The sequence below is a fragment of the Oncorhynchus nerka genome, linkage group LG25 (assembly GCF_034236695.1).
Source record: "Oncorhynchus nerka isolate Pitt River linkage group LG25, Oner_Uvic_2.0, whole genome shotgun sequence".
Taxonomy (NCBI): domain Eukaryota; kingdom Metazoa; phylum Chordata; class Actinopteri; order Salmoniformes; family Salmonidae; genus Oncorhynchus; species Oncorhynchus nerka.
In genome coordinates, this window is record NC_088420.1 from 54,306,750 (window position 1) to 54,324,323 (window position 17,574).

General features: G+C 44.0%; 1 protein-coding gene across 1 annotated transcript; it reads left to right on the top strand.

Annotated features, from left to right (window-relative positions):
- Positions 1 to 9,483: 9,483 nt before the first annotated feature.
- Positions 9,484 to 9,894, top strand: LOC115108941 (uncharacterized). The gene has a single exon (XM_029633492.1). The coding sequence runs from the start codon at positions 9,484 to 9,486 to the stop codon at positions 9,892 to 9,894; it is 411 nt and encodes a 136-aa protein (XP_029489352.1).
- The last annotated feature ends 7,680 nt before the right edge of the window (positions 9,895 to 17,574 follow it).

A 17,574-nucleotide genomic window follows, 5' to 3' on the forward strand; every position in this document is an offset into this window, starting at 1 on the left:
AGATGGCAAAAGAGTTTTGGGACCAGGTTAGAACTCAGATAGAAATGTTGTGTAGTTCTGTGTTGACTCAGCTCTACTGAATGTCGCAGCCCACTGCACAGCATAAGCCCTAAGTCACGGGTGGGCAAAGGACCCCCCCGCCCCGCCCCCATTGATTTTGTTAGTCAGTCTCATTCAGATATCATATTAAAACTGCAAACATTTCTCTCCCCCCTATGGCAAAATGTGTAGAATTGTGGTGGTCAACTGCGGCCTCTCATGATGAGTTCAGAAGTTTTGTGTCCCCCACCCCCGTCAAAGTTGCCCATCCCTGGTAATACGAATTAGTGACGGGCATACTTTTAAGGTGGACAGCCTTTTCTAGCAAACGAAACTATTCATTTGTTCAGCCAGTGATGTGATAAACTGTTCAACCAACAGTATTGGCATTTTACACACCCATCTGAGACCAAGATGTTCTGACTGGCCTGCTAAACAATCCTATGTGTGTTGCCCTACTTACTGTGGCATAGCTAGTGACGCGTTCCAGTCGTCCATAGGAAGCAAACTGACCGAGAAGCTATATCATTATAGCATTATACCCATATCATCCACTGTGACACTGAGTGATGTTTCTCCCTATCACTGCCTGGGGACTGACAATGTCTGTCTGCTTCATCCAGAATACATAAAAACAGCCTAGATCAAATTCACTGAATATTGTTAGCATGGAGAAGAAATACAGTATTTGATATGGGTTTGTGCTTCATGAAGGCACGGTTTCCTGATTGGTATTTTTGTCTGTTTTCTGATAATATTGAGTTTAAGAAAAATCTAATCAAATGTATTTATATAGCCCTTCGTACATCGGCTGATATCTCAAAGTGCTGTAACAGAAACCCAGCCTAAAACCCCAAACAGCAAGCAATGCAGGTGTAGAAGCACGGTGGCTGGGAAAAACTCCCTAGAAAGGCCAAAACCTAGGAAGAAACCTAGAGAGGAACCAGGCTATGTGGCGTGGCCAGTCCTCTTCTGGCTGTGCCGGGTGGAGATTATAACAGAACATGGCCAAGATGTTCAAATGTTCATAAATGACCAGCATGGTCGAATAATAATAAGGCAGAACAGTTGAAACTGGAGCAGCAGCACAGTCAGGTGGACTGGGGACAGCAAGGAGTCATCATGTCAGGTAGTCCTGGGGCACGGTCCTACGGCTCAGGTCCTCCGAGAGAGCGAAAGAAAGAGAGAATTAGAGAGAGCATATGTGGGGTGGCCAGTCCTCTTCTGGCTGTGCCGGGTGGAGATTATAACAGAACATGGCCAAGATGTTCAAATGTTCATAAATGACCAGCATGGTCGAATAATAATAAGGCAGAACAGTTGAAACTGGAGCAGCAGCACAGTCAGGTGGACTGGGGACAGCAAGGAGTCATCATGTCAGGTAGTCCTGGGGCACGGTCCTACGGCTCAGGTCCTCCGAGAGAGCGAAAGAAAGAGAGAATTAGAGAGAGCATATGTGGGGTGGCCAGTCCTCTTCTGGCTGTGCCGGGTGGAGATTATAACAGAACATGGCCAAGATGTTCAAATGTTCATAAATGACCAGCATGGTCGAATAATAATAAGGCAGAACAGTTTAAACTGGAGCAGCAGCATGGCCAGGTGGACTGGGGACAGCAAGGAGTCATCATGTCAGGTAGTCCTGGGGCATGGTCCTAGGGCTCAGGTCAGTTGAAACTGGAGCAGCAGCATGGCCAGGTGGACTGGGGACAGCAAGGAGTCATCATGTCAGGTAGTCCTGGGGCATGGTCCTAGGGCTCAGGTCCTCCGAGAGAGAGAAAGAAAGAGAGAAGGAGAGAATTAAAGAACGCACACTTAGATTCACACAGGACACCGAATAGGACAGGAGAAGTACTCCAGATATAACAAACTGACCCTAGCCCCCCGACACATAAACTACTGCAGCATAAATACTGGAGGCTGAGACAGGAGGGGTCAGGAGACACTGTGGCCCCATCCGAGGACACCCCCGGACACGGCCAAACAGGAAGGATATAACCCCACCCACTTTGCCAAAGCACAGCCCCCACACCACTAGAGGGATATCTTCAACCACCAACTTACCATCCTGAGACAAGGCTGAGTATAGCCCACAAAGAAAACACATGTTCGCAAAGTCTGATGCGTGGTGGAAATTAGGTCTACATGGTTACACAGTTGTGCTTGTAATGTGAGCCACATCTAGTCAAACCTTCCTAAAGACGCTGTCCAATCAGGGGGTCTGAAATAACAGAGGTGTCCGATGCTAATGGGCCATGGTTAGAACGCTCTCCTCTCTGATTTGAGTGTCTTTTTCAGTGGCTAAACCCATCACTGTCCTCGTTGTGGTCCTAGAAAGATTGCTATTACACTGACATTCTCCCCTAAGGGTGCTTTGCAGCTGGATAGCATGGCACATGTACTGCATGCTATTTTAATGTATTTCTTTTGTGAAATAGAAATTAGTTGTGAATAAATCTGGAATATACCGTGGCATGAAATGTATGTTATATAGCCCATTCCTATGTGAATTACAAAATGGTTTACAGTATGATAGAGGTCCTTGACAACTCTGACCTGATTCAGGCAGTCAGACGGATGCTGGACGCTAAGCCAATATGTCAGACCATCTGGAGTCAAGGTGTTCAGGTGTGGATTGGACAAAAGTTCACTCTGGGAATGCAAAATCGCATAATTTCTCTCCTTACAAAACATGTCAAACGTGATTTCACATTGGGAACTCCCAAGAGTTCCTTCCCAATTCCACCTTTGGTTGTGTATACTGGAGGTTTGTTCACCTTAATATGATTGAGTTACTCCCTCTGGTGCTGCCCCTGGCCCTGATCCTAGAGGACAGTCAGGGCCACACTGTGACCCTGTGTGACAGAGAGGTCCCTGGTGCTCAACCTCACTGCAGGTTAATGACACCAACAGGGACACAGTAGATCGTTAGAACAGCTCACTGTAGAGGAGACTGTACACCAGAGGGAGAACCACAACGTAGAGTGTTTACTGGATCACAAAAATGACTGTAAACAATTGCAGTGCTATACACCAATCACAGTAAGAGGTACGGTCACTGAGAGGTGAAACTAGTCCCTGGATCCAGCAGAGTAGAGCCTCCCAGGGATGGGATGTTATGGTCCCTGACCGTGTCAGATTAGCATTTTGGAGTGTTATATCCTCTCTTGCATGACTGAGTTCATTACAGAGTCCCAGCTTGGCCAGCTGATCCCCATCCCATCCTCTGGGGCTCTCATTAGAGCTCAGTACACAGCAAATGGGCTAGATGCAAGACTGACCGGGACTTAAAAGTACAGGGTTCGGTTATAGTGCCCACTTTTGATCTCATCATACTTCATGGATTGAAAGTTAGAGATTTTGAATAAGGTCTGCCTACGGTGCTATCCGAATTCACGTCAAAGGCAAAATCCATATCCTCTTACATTACGTGTCATACTTTTAGCTACCTTGGGTTCGACATTTTGCCAATGGTTCTGTCTGGCATTGGCTTTCACTTTGCATAGATTCTTTCCGGGCCCAGCATGCTTGAACAGTGTGTTGGAACACCCATGTAATATCTAAGGTATATCAGTGTGTCAGACCTGCTGCGCTAGGCAACTGTTTAATTGCCTCCAAGACCCTATAGGCTAAGCAAGCGTTAAACAAACCAACACGATACTTCCTTCCTTCTGGGTTTAGTGTGTCTCGTGGTGATTCAAAGGGGTCTGTGTGTGTGTGTTTCCGTGGTGATTGGAGGGGTCTGGCTGGAGGAAGGAGGAAGTGGAGAAAACAGACAGTCATGATGAATGATGTGGCTGTCTGGGGAACATGCTCTAGGGAGGTTATGTGCTGCTGGACCACTTTTTATGGAGCTAGTCATTTTTTCGACTGTGGCCGTGGCCTCGTCTGGACTGGACTGGATTGAGGGAGAACCACAACGTAGAGTGTTTACTGGATCACAAAAAAGGACTGTAAAGTCACAACGGTTTGAGCTAAACAACTATTAAGTTGGATATCCATTTCCCACTGAGAAAACAATTTCTGTACTTACAACATTCTTATAAATGCATTTTTTTATCAGGTTTTTGATTGGCGGACCTTACTTGTTTATTGACATTTGTCAATAAAACTCATGAATACAACTTTTTGTATCAAATTGTTTCGTGCTCTACTTGAAAAGAACATGGTAAAACACTTCAATGTGAGGCTAAATATGATTGCAGAGCAAGCATATGAATGAAAGTAGTGAATTTCAGCGTTTTCACTGTAGGAGGCCTCGGACAAATTTTGTTTTTAAGATGCTATTCTCACATTGCTATTCTCTTATTGCAGGATGGATCCCACCACTTGCTACTGCCAAGGTCATGGCATTTGATTTCAAGCTGCCCGTCAGTCTGATAACAACAAGTAGAAAAGGTGAGCTTCTGGTCTGCTTCCGTTACTTCACAACTCAGTTTTAAATTACATTTGTGAGCAGTGAATGAGAAACTCTCAGCACAGAGCTCTAAAAGGGAAGTCAAGGACAATGAGAACCCGGCATCACAAAGTGAGAGAAATGAGCAGGAAATTAACAAAAGGAAGGATAGTGGAATCATTTTAAACATGCAATGACTTGTGTCTCAATTACTGTGTAAAGTGGTATCGGTCAAATATAACCAGTATACAAATCTATCCGACATACAGCATTTTCTATTTGAAAAACTTCCCTGTTAGACAGAATTAGGGTTTTGCAAAGCATTATTGTAAAATGTATTTTGAAGCATTACCAATATCCAATTTTAAAGCAGTGCCTGTTCGAATTCATGATACCGGTAGTAGTGTGTGAATGTGTGTCATCCTGTGTGTCATCCAGAGCTCTAAACTAGGGCAACAATATTGCAAAGGCTGCATGGTGTGTGTGTGTGTGTTTGTGTGGAGGGCTCCTGTCACATGACATCTGATATCGCAGATTTTGGTGGTCAGAATTGAAGAGAGCGCTGGATAATCCAAAATGTTCCCGAACAGGTATTCCAATATCAAATATCGTTATTTGTTAAATATGTAGGCTATTATGGAAACACCCCTCAACGTTACTACTGAGCACGCACACCTAACGGATATCTTTGGACATCACCGGTGGGGGTGAGGAGACCTAAAAATCAGTGATCGATTATGCGTTCCCGTGCTATCAGGTAGTTCCAGACTCACATTAATCATCTCCAATCCAAAATTAAATCTAGAATCGGCTTCCTATATCGCAACAAAGCATCCTTCACTCATGCTGCCAAACATACCCTCGTAAATCTGACCATCCTACCGATTCTCGACTTCGGTGATGTCATCTATAAAATAGCCTCCAACACTCTACTCAACAAACTGGATGCAGTCTATCACAGTCCCATCCGTTTTGTCACCAAAGCCCCATACACTACCCACCATTGCGACCTGTACGCTCTCGTTGGTTGGCCCTCGCTTCATACTCGTCGCCAAACCCACTGGCTACAGGTTATCTACAAGTCTCTGCTAGGTAAAGCCCCGCCTTATCTCAGCTCACTGGTCACCATAGCAGCACCCACTCATCGCACGCGCTCCATCAGGTATATCTCACTGGTCACCCCCAAAGCCAATTCCTCCTTTGGTCGTCTTTCCTTCCAGTTCTCTGCTGCCCATGACTGGAACGAATTGCAAATTCTGAAGCTGGAGACTCACATCTCCCTCACTAGCTTTAAGCACCAGCTGTCAGAGCAGCTTACAGATCACTGCACCTGTACATAGCCCATCTGTAAACAGCCCACCTATCTACCTACCTCATCCCCATACTGGTATTTATTTATTTATTTAGCTCCTTTGCACCACAGTATCTCTACTTGCACATTCATCTTCTGCCGATCTACCATTCCAGTGTTTAATTGCTATATTGTAATTACTTCGTCACCATGGCCTATTTATTTCCTTAACCTCTTGAAACGAGCAATCCCGTATCCGGGATCGTAATTATAGCCTCAAGCTCATTACCATAACGCAACGTTAACTATTCATGAAAATCACAAATGAAATGAAATAAATATATTGGCTCTCAAGCTTAGCCTTTTGTTAACAACACTGTCATCTCAGATTTTCAAAATATGCTTTTCAACCATAGCTAAACAAGCATTTGTGTAAGAGTATTGATACCTAGCATAGCATTAAGCCCAGCATTCAGCAGGCAACATTTTCACAAAAACAAGAAAAGCATTCAAATAAAATCATTTACCTTTGAAGAACTTTGGATGTTTTCAATGAGGAGATTCTCAGTTATATAGCAAATGTTCAGTTTTTCCAAAAAGATTATTTGCACTCACTGTATATAGACTTTTTGTTTTCTTTTGTTCTACTGTATTATTGACTGTATGTTTTGTTTATTCCTTGTGTAACTCTGTGTTGTTGTGTGTGTCGAATTGCTACGCTTTATCTTGGCCAGGTCGCAGTTGCAAATGAGAACTTGTTCTCAACTAGCCTACCTGGTTAAATAAAGGTGAAATAAAAAATATAAATAAATAAAAAAAGTTATCGTAAGTTCGTAGTTCCACCTGGAAAGTTTCACTTGAATGCTCTTAGTCATAATTTCAAGTGGGAAGCTCAGAGAAAATGTTGTTACCCGAGTTGCCGAGTTGTGACGTTTCACCACTGACCTTTAACCTTTTCGACAAGTCTGTTTTTGACAACTACAAACTCATCATTATGCATTTTCAAAATCAAATGGTATTTGTCACATGCGCTGAATACAACAGGTGTAGACTATACTGTGAAATGCTTACTTCACGAGACGTTAACCAACAATCCACAGTTTTAAAAAGTAAGTAAGAAAAATGTGCTAAATAAACTAAAGGAGAAATAGTAACACGATAACATTTCAACAACGAATACGGGTACCAGTACCGAGTCAATGTGCAGGGGGTACTGGTGACTCGAGTTAACGTAGGTAGGGGTAAAGTGACTATGCATAGATAATAAACAGAGAGTAGCAGCGGTGTATGTGAAGGAATGTGAATGTACTGTATATGTGTGTGTGCAGGGCGTCAATATGCAAGTGTGTGTGTTTTGTGTGTGTTGGAGTGTCAATGTACTATGTGTGATTGTGTGGTTAGTGAGTGAGTCCAGTGAGTGTACATCGAGCCTGTGCAAGAGAGTCAGTGCAAAAAAAAAGTTAAATAAAATAAGGGGGTCAATGTAAATAGTCCGGGTAGGCATTTGATGAACTGTTTTTCAGTCTTATGGCTTGGGTGTAGAAGCTGATAAAGGAGCCGTTTGATCCCAGAACTGCCTGCCATGCGGTAGCAGAGAGGACAGTCTGTTCGAATACCCATACTAACATACTGTATACTACATACTTAATGACTATATGCTACATACTATTAGTTCATTTTAGTATATGTAATATTCATATGTGTAAACATACTGAATTGTAATTGGATGCATTTTACCGCCATATCATACTGTGCTATGATTGGTTAAGACCACCCAAATGTTTAGGTCATGGGCAATTTGATCCTGGTTGGGATACATGAACTTGCCAGTTATAGCTAGCTAATAAAGAGCTACCTTAAGAAATATTCTGTAGTACTGCATTGTATTATTTTGTACAAAGTGTGCAAAACAAGACATGGTGTCAGAGTAAAAGGTCTTAAAAGATGCATTTTTCTGGAGTTCCTTCACCTCGAATGGACTGGGAGTCTAAAAACTTACCCGATGCATGGCGTAAGTACAAACAGCATGTGGAGCTAATGTTCACGGGTCCTCTGAAGGACAGAGAAGAAGAGGGAAAATGCAGTTACCTGCTCCTCTGGATCAGTGAAAAAGGGAGAGATATTTTCAACACATGGACACTTACCGAGGCTGAATCAAAGGTACTGAAAACATACTAGGATCGTTTTGAAGCATATGTTGCGCCGAAGACCAATACGATTTTCGCTAGGTACAAATTCCATGAGAAAGTACAGGGAGCTAGCCAGTCTTTTGAACAGTTTGTGACAGAGCTGCGTCTGTTTGTGAAAGACTGTGATTATGCAAACAATGATGAGTACACTTACCGGGAGTGAGAGAGAAACTTTTGAATGTTGGGTCTGAGGTAACGCTGGATAAAGCTATCGACATAGCCAGATCTCACGAGCTAGCACAGGCTCAGATGAGAAACATTTCATGCGGCAGCACGAGCGCATCACGTGAACAAGCAGTGCACTCAGTCAGGCAGACATCAAAGCACACCGCTGGTGCACAGAGAGCGCGTTTTAGAACTGAGAGAGACATAACTCCAAAACAGAGCAACACAGACTCAAAACATGTGGATATTGTGGATACAAGTGCATGGCGAACAAGGAAATTGCCCAGCTTAAGGCAAACAGTGTATTAAATGTGGATAATGGAATCACTTTGCAAAAGTGTGCAGAGCTTACTGTGGAAAAACAGTACACACAGTGAGTGAAGATGAAATGCCAATCAAAGAGTCAAACGCTGATGAACTGTTTATTGATTCAGTGACACAGAAAAGTCAAATATCTGAGACAGAGCAAGCCTTTGCTGACATTGAGACAGGAACACAAGGCACAGAGCTAAAGTTCAAACTAGACACTGGTGCACAAGTAAACAGGATTCCTCTGAATAAGTACCACTGCTAGACATTTGAGTGCGAGCTACAGCCCACCACGCGCAGACTGACTAGTTATGGTGGTGAACAGCTCCCAGTAGAAGGCACATGCACTTTCAAATGCAAATACAAGGAAAGTGACATGATGTTGGACTTTTAAGTTGTTGACACTAGAGCACCTGCAGTGCTAGGTCTTAAAGCATGTTTAGACATGGACCTCATCAAGCTAGTTTTATCAGTGACAACACCAGTAGAGACAGACAATTTACTGGAGGAGTTTGCTGATGTTTTTACGGGAATAGGATTATTCCCAGGAGAATGTACCATTCACCTTGACCCAGATGCAACCCCTGTGGTCTACCCACCGAGAAAGATTCCCCTTGCTCTCCGTGCCTGTCTGAAGGTAGAGTTGGAGAGCATGGAGCAATCTGACATAGTCACCAAGGTTACAGAACCGACTGACTGGGTAAACGCGTTAGTGTTGGTAGAGAAACCACGCACAGGCAAGCTCCGAGTATGCCTCGACCCAAGAGGCTTGAACAAGGCTATCAAACGCCCCCATTACCCTTTACCGACTCTAGATAGCATCACACACAAGCTAGCGGGAGCACACTACTTCAGTGTCATGGACGCTAGATCAGGCTATCAAGCTCACAGAAGAGTCATCTAAGCTCACAACATTCAACACACCGTTTGGACGCTACAGGTTCCGTCGCCTGCCTTTTGGGATGATCTGAGCCCAAGACGTGTTTCAGCGAAAGATCGCCGAAGTGTACGAAGGCCTCGACAGAGTTTTGGCCATTGTGGATGACATCCTTGTCTATGGTCGAACCAAAGAGGGACACGACCAAAATCTCCGCGCGATGCTGCAAAGGTCCCGCGAGAGAGGAGTCTGGCTCAACTCTGAGAAGAGCACAGTCGGTGCTACAGAGGTCAGCTACTTCGGACATCTTCTCACAGCTAATGGAATCAAGCCAGATCCACAGAAGATCTCAGCAATAAAAGAAATGGAGCCACCAAAGAACTGCGCGGAGCTGGAAACAGTGCTTGGCATGGTCAACTACTTAGCCAAGTTCGCACCCAGCCTCTCCAATGCTAATGCACCCCTGCGTCAACTGCTAAAGCGGTCCAGTGAGTTTCTCTGGGACAAGCAACACGACATTGCTTTCCAGAATGTGAAAGAATTGATCACGAGAGAACCAGGACCAATCCTTGCCTACTACGACCCCAACAAAGAGCTCAGATTCAAGTGGACGCGTCGAAGTATGGACTAGGTGCAGCGCTATTGCAAGAAGGAAAGCCCATCGGCTACGCTTCCAAATCTCTCACAGACTGTGAAATGAACTACGCTCAAATCGAAAAGGAGCTCTACGCCAAACTGTTCGGATGTAAACGTTTCCATCAGTTCATATATGGAATCCGTCCACAAGACCCTTGAGTCAATTATGAGGAAACCACCAAGGCTGCAGAGAATGATCCTTCAACTACAAAAATACGACTTCACAATCACTCACCGTCCAGGCAAAGACATCCCTGTCGCAGACACACTCTCCATGAAGTTTCTTACTTATAAGGACAGCAGCCTCAGTGAAGGCATGGACATGCAAGTGCACACTGTGTACAGCAACTTACCAGTTAGTGACACAAAACTGAAGGAGATCCAAGCAGAAACAGAAAAGGACTCACAACTCGCACAGCTGAGGAAAGTCCTACAGGATGGATGGCCTGAGGAGAGGAGAAAATGCCCTCACAGCGTCTCAGAATTCTGGACCATTGTGATGAACTATCACTGATCAACGGAATAATTTTCAAAGGCGAGAAAATCATTATTCCTACCAGTCTCAGAGAAGAGATTTTGACAAAGATCCATGCTGGACACATGGGCATGGAAAAGTGCAGACAGAGAACACGGGACATTTTGTTTTGGCGCTGAATGTGCAAACAAATAGAGGACATTGTTGGTAAATGTGCCATATGTCTTGAACGACGCCCCTCAAACACCAAAGAGCCAATGTTACCTCACTGTATCCCAGACCGACCCTGGCAGGTCGTGGCAACCGATCTGTCCACCTGGAACAAAGAGGACTACATTGTAACAGTGGACTACTGCAGCAGATACTTAGAACTCGACAAGCTTCACAGCACCACATCTGCAGCTGTGATACCCAAGCTGAAAGCAGAGTTTGCCAGGCATGGCATTGTAGAGACTTTAAGATCTGACAATGGGCCCTGTTAAAAATCAAATGAGTTTGAATCCTTCACAAAAGCATGGGAGTTTACACATGTCACCACAAGCCCACATTACCCTCAAAGTAATGGCCTTGCTGAAAAATCTGTGCAGATTGGTAAATCACTCATGGACAAAGCAAAAGCAGACAAGACAGACCCCTACCTCAGTCTCCTTGAATACTGCAACACTCCAGTTGACAACTTCAAATCACCAGCCCAGTTGTTGATGAGCTGCAGACTTCGCTCAATCCTTCCCAGCACCAACCAGCAGCTGCAACCTGAGGTCGTCAGCTACAAGGAAATGCATGAAACACGTGTACAGAGACAACAACAATAAAAGCGATACTACGACAGGTCAGCTAGACCACTGCCACCACTGATCGACGGAGAGTCAGTTAGAATCCAGGAGCATGGCCTCTGGAGGCCGACAGTCGTCATCCAGCCAGCTGACACTGAACGTTCATACCACGTCGTCACCTACTGAACACAAAAGAACAACACACTGATGAGATGAACTGTTCCCCTGAAAGAGAACGTGATGGACTAAACACACACAGCACAACATACACCATTCTTACCTGCAACACCACAAGAACTGTTGACTGACACAGAAGCATGCTCAGCATCATATCGCACAAGGTCAGGAAGAGAGCCCAGAGCTGTCCTAGACCTGTGAAATGTCAAAGGGTGTAGGCAGATCGCTGCCCTAAAAGAGTTCCAGACTGTAAACTTGTTATTGAAAGTTCACTTGAAATGCTTTGGTATTGTATTTGTTGGAAATGTTATGATGTTATTTCTACAGTGAAAGCTGAGTTGCTGAGAATCCCTTGTTTGAAAAGTAACAGTATGTTGGATTATTGTTTCAGAGTGTAACGCCCGGGGTGTAGTGGAAGCAGAGAGTTCAGGGTAGCGCTACTTTTAATGCACCACAACAGTGAAACGATGCCAACCCAAACAAATGCCCCAAACTCTGGGAACTTAAACAGTCCAGCAAAATACAAACACATGGACAACCGTGACCTACACACGTACACTGAAATAATCCCGCACAACCAGCAGGCGGGCCGGCTAGTAAATAAAGCACAACCAATTAGCCTAAACGAAACACAGGTGCAACTAATAAACAGAAAGGGGGGAAAAGGGATCAGAGGCAGCTAGTAGGACGGTGACGACGACCGCCGCGTGCCTCCCGAACAGGAAGGGGAGCCACCTTTGGTAGGAGTCGTGACACAGAGTCTATGTTGATTCAGTTGGTGTAGTATGCAATATAAATGGTTACTTACCTTGAGTTCAAACTACAGAGCATGTATTCAAAAGAAACGCTTAGAATATGTAAACATTTTTCTTTTGTTTTAAAAGAAGGGGGATGTAATGTTCATATGTATAAACATACTGAATTGTAATTGGATGCATTTTACCACCATATCATACTGTGCTATGATTGGTTAAGACCACCCAAATGGTTAGGTCACGGGCAGTTTGATCCTGGTTGGCGATACGTGAACATGCCAGTTAAAGCTGGCTTATAAAGAGCTACGATAAGAAATATCCTGTAGTACTGCATTGTATTATTTTGTACAAAGTGTGCAAAACAAGACAGTATACTGTAGCAAACGGTATCCTTTCAGTTGCGTAGCGCTACTCATGTCTACCGGACATTGATGCTGTTGCAATGCAACCTCTTGCTAGCTTGTTAGCATAACAAATTACTAGCTAGACGTTTTATGACATCGGGTGTGTTCGTAAATTCAATCTGGAATGCCAGAGTGCGCTTCGGGCATTTCTAAAATGTCAGTGAAAATGTCAGTGAAGACACTTGCCAGCTGGCCAGGGCATGCTCTGAGTTAGTTTGTCTAAATAAACGTTGTACAATTAAAGGTCAAAAACACTCCATTTCAAAACAGTCATCAATAATCTAATGAGTTCAGGGCTTGTGAAGTTATACAAGGCTATACAGTGCATTCGGAAAGTATTCAGATCCCTTTTTCCACATTTTGTTACGTTACAGCCTTATTCTAAAATGGATAAAATAGTTTTTTCCCTCATCAATCTATACAATCTATACTCAATAATGACAAAGCAAAAAAAAATGTGCCAATGTATTACACATTTAACGTAACTATTTAGACCCTTTGTTGATGCACCTTTGGCACCAATTACAGCCTCAAGTCTTCTTGGGTATGGCGCTACAAGATAGGCACACCTGTATTTGTGGAGTTTCTCCCATTCTTCTCTGCAGATTCTCTCAAGCTCTGTCAGGTTGGATGGGGAGCGTTGCTGCACAGATATTTTCAGGTCTCTCCAGAGATGTTCAATCGGGTTCAAGTCCGGGCTCTGGCTGGGCCACTCAAGGACATTCAGAGACTTGTCCCGAAGCCACTCCTGCATTGTCTTGGCTGTGTGCTTAAGGTCATTGTCCCGTGGGAAGGTGAACCTTCGCCCCAGTCTGATGTCCTGAGAGCTCTGGAGAAGCTTTTCATCAAGGATCTCTCTGTACTTTGCTTCACTCATCTTTCCCTCGATCCTGACTAGTCTCCCAGTTCCTGCAGCTGAAAAACATCCCCACAGCATGATGCTGCCACCACCGTGCTTCACCATAGGGATGGTGCCAGGTTTCCTCCAGATGTGACGCTTGGCATTCAGGCCAAAGAGTTCAATCTTGGTTTCATCGGACCAGAGAATCTTGTTTCTCATGGTCTGAGAGTCCTTTTGGTGCATTTTGACAAACTCCAAGCGGGCTGTCATGTGCCTTTTACTGAGGAGTGGCTTCCGTCTGGCAACTCTACCATAACGGCCTGATTGGTGGAGTGCTGCAGAGATGGTTGTCCTTATGGAAGATTCTCCCATCTTCACAGAGGTACTTTGGAGCTCTTGATCAGGGAGATGACCAAGAACCCCATAGTCACTCTGCTCTCCCCCGATTGCTCAGTTTTGCCGGGCAGCCAGCTCTAGGAAGAGTCTTGGTGGTCTTCCATTTAAGAATGATGGAGGTCACTGTGTTCTTGGGGACCTTCAATGCTGCAGAAATGTTTTGGTACCCTTCCCCAGATCTGAGCCTCGACTCAATCCTGTCTTGGAGCTCTGCAGACAATTATTTTGACCTCATTACTTGCTTTTTGCTCTGACATATCCTGTCAACTGTGGGACATTATATAGACAGGTGTGTGCATTTACAAGTCATGTCCAGTCAATTGAATTTATCACAGGTGGACTCCAATCAAGTTGTAGAGACATCTCAAGGATGATCAATGGAAACAGGATGCATCTGAGCTCAATTTCAAGTCTCATAGCAAAGGGTCTGAATGTTTTTGTATTTGCTAATATTTCTAAAAATCTGTTTTCGCTTTGTCATTATATGTTTAGATTGATTTATCCATTTTAGAATAAGGCTGTAACAAAATGTGGAAAAAGTGAAGGGGTCCGAGTACTTTTTGAATGCACTGTAAGCCTTCCACAGCCATAAGACCCACTAATAATTTATTTTATTTTATCAAGATAGTTGAACCTGCTTTTTTGGTGTTGCAATAATCACTAATCTGGCTTTCAAGTCTGTCTTTGAAAATGCTATTTTTGTTAAGAATTAAACTAGAACCACATTGACTAATAATGACTAACTTCTTGAAGCAGGTGTTAGGCTATAGACACAGGTCTCATCAACAATCTCTCAAGCCCACGTGCTAGGGATTAGCCAGCTAATATTTATATTTCAAGTATAGTCAACTTGGATCTATTTGCTAGCTAACAAGGTTGAACAGTTGAATTGTTATGAAAACACCCTTCAGTCTGTCTCCAACTGTTTTAAAGGCATGTTAGCCTGTCCACTTTGTTCAGATGTTGAAATCAAATGGCCTACCTTATTTCTCAGAATGAGAACGAGTTGCCAATTCCTTATACAATTATGCTTTATGCTTATTGCACATTTATAAAACAGACTAGACAACTAGTATAGCAGTCTTTGGCTAAAATGCTGCTAGCGGTACGTGGTACCCCAATGCTGTGCACAACAAACTGGACATTAATTTTCCAGAATTAATGCTCATTAATACTCTCGCTTCAGTAGTGTCTGCTCTGCGCACAATTTTAGTAGTTGAGATGTAAAAAGGGCATCGTTAGAAGAGTTAACTACTCTTAAAGTTTTTTTTAAATGCTCAATGTGTTTTGGTGTCCTTATGACCAATTCTGTTTGACCAAACCTCAAATGCAAATAGCTGAAATAGTTGAATCCACTTGTAGGAGAGGAAGATCTCTCAACTTTGTTGGCATAAGAGGCAGGGAGAGGGGCTTGGTGTGTGTGTAAACCATAGAGGAAGAGGCTTCTGTCTCGCTAAAGTATGTCCAAAATAAGGCCAATGTGGTTCTATGGACTTATTTAGGACCTTAGCGTGTCTTCTGCCTTCCGACTTTGGGACAACAAGTACCATTTTTAGGGCAGAGACGTGTATCTCGTCATAATATACAGATCTCTGGTGTAACTGGGAAGGTGCACACAGCACAAAGGGGCGAAGGGGAGGAGACCAAAAATACAACATGAGAACAAGCAGACATAAACACTCATAAAAACAAAATCCCTACTCTGAGTACGCATCCTAAACTCAGGCAAACAAAACCTTGAGACTTCCTTAATATTAGAGATTGTTCATTAGTTGTAATTGACAAAGATAATAAGATAATTGTTCTGACTTCAAAACTTAAACACAATAATGCTGGATTTATGGCGCCGAAGAACATGGCTGAGGTTTTACCAATTGTGCAATTCTGTTATTTTTGGGGGGCGTTTTGAGTAACTAATTTTCTTACTTATTGTGTACATAATGTTGCTGCTACCGTCTCTCAGAAAATCGATTTCTCACCACAGACTGGAAGAAGATTTTTCCTTTAATGAGTCCGACGAGAAGGATATCCTGCTTTCACTGGAACAGGCCCAGATCCACGCCTTTTGCGTGAAGAAAAGACGCCGAAAAAGGGGACGCAGATTGGGGATCCTTCTGAGATTCCGGAGGCGAGCGAGCAAACTCCCAATGCCTTCCATTCTTCTAGCTAACGTGCAGCCTTTGCAAAATAAAATTGATGACCTACTATTAAGATTATCCTACAAACGGGACATTAAAAACTGTAACATCTTATGTTTCACTGAGACGTGGCTGAACGACGAAATGGACAACATAGAGCTGGCGGGATATTCCATTCACCGGCAAAACAGAGACACTACCTCTGGTAAGACGACGGGTGGGGGTGTGTGTCTTTTTGTCAATAACAGCTGGTGCGCGATGTCTAATATTAAAGAAGTCTCGAGGTATTGCTCGTCTGTGGTAGAGTACCTTATGATAAGCTGTCGAGCACACTATCTACCAAGAGAGTTCTCATCTGTGTTATTAGTAGCCATCTATTTACCACCACAAAGCAAAGCTGGCACTAAGACCGCTCTCAACCAACTCTATAAGGCCAAAAGGAAAGAAGAAAATGCTCACCCAGAAGCGGCGCTCCTAGTGGCCGGGGACTTTAATGCAGGCAAGCTTAAATCAGTTTTACCACATTTTTACCAGCAACCACGGAAAACAAAATTCTAGACCACCTTTACTCCACACACAGAGATGCATACAAAGCTCTCCCCCGCCCCCCATTTGGCAAATCTGACCATAATTATATCCTCCTGATTCCTGCTTACAGGCAAAAACTAAAGCAGGAAGTACCAGTGACTCGCTTAATACAGAAGTGGTCAGAATACGCGGATGCTACACTACAGGACTGTTTTGCTAGCACAGACTGGAATATGTTCCGGGATTCATCTAATAGCATTGAGGAATACACCACCTCAGACATCGGCTTCATCAATAAGTGCATCGATGACGTTGTGCCCGCAGTGACTGTATGTACATTTCCCAACCAGCCATGGATTACAGGCAACATCTGCATCGAGCTAAAGGCTAGAGCTGCTGCTTTCAAGGAGCGGGAGACTAATCCGGACGCTTATAAGAACTTCCGCTATGCCCACAGACGAACCATCAATCAAGCAAAGTGTAAATACAAGATTAAGATTAAGATTGAATCCTACTACACCGGCTCTGATGCTCGTCGAATGAGGCAGGGCTTGAAAACTATTACGCAGTACAAAGGGAAACCCAGACGCGAGCTGCCCAGTGACACGAGCCTACCAGACGAGCTAAATGCCTTTTTATGCTAGCTTTGAGGTAAGCAATGATGAAGCATGCATGAGAGCACCAGCTGTTCTGGATAACTGTGATAACGCTCACGGTAGCCGATGTGAACAAAACCTTTAAACACGTTAACATTCACAAAGCCGCTGGGCCAGATTACCAGGACTTCTACTCAAAGCATGCGCGGACCAACTGTCAAGTGTCTTCACTGACATTTTCAACCTCTCCCTGATCAAGTCTGTAATACCTACATGTTTCAAGCAGACCACCATAGTCCCTGTGCCTAAGGAAGCGAAGGTAACCTGCCTAAATGATTAGCGCCCCGTGGCACTTACGTTGGTAGCCATGAAGTGCTTTGAAAGGCTGGCCATGGCTCACATCAACAGCATCCTCCCAAACAACCTAGACCCACTCCAATTCGCATACCGCCCCAACAGATCCAATCTCAATCGCACTCCACACTGCCCTTTCTCACCTGGCCAAAAGGAACACATATGTGAAAATGCTGTTCATTGACTACAGCTCAGCGTTCAACACCATAGTGCCCACGAAGCTCATCACTAAGCTCAC

Bases quoted from the DNA above. Each gene is read 5' to 3' on its own strand.
- LOC115108941 (XM_029633492.1), top strand. From the start codon at position 9,484: ATGCTGCAAAGGTCCCGCGAGAGAGGAGTCTGGCTCAACTCTGAGAAG.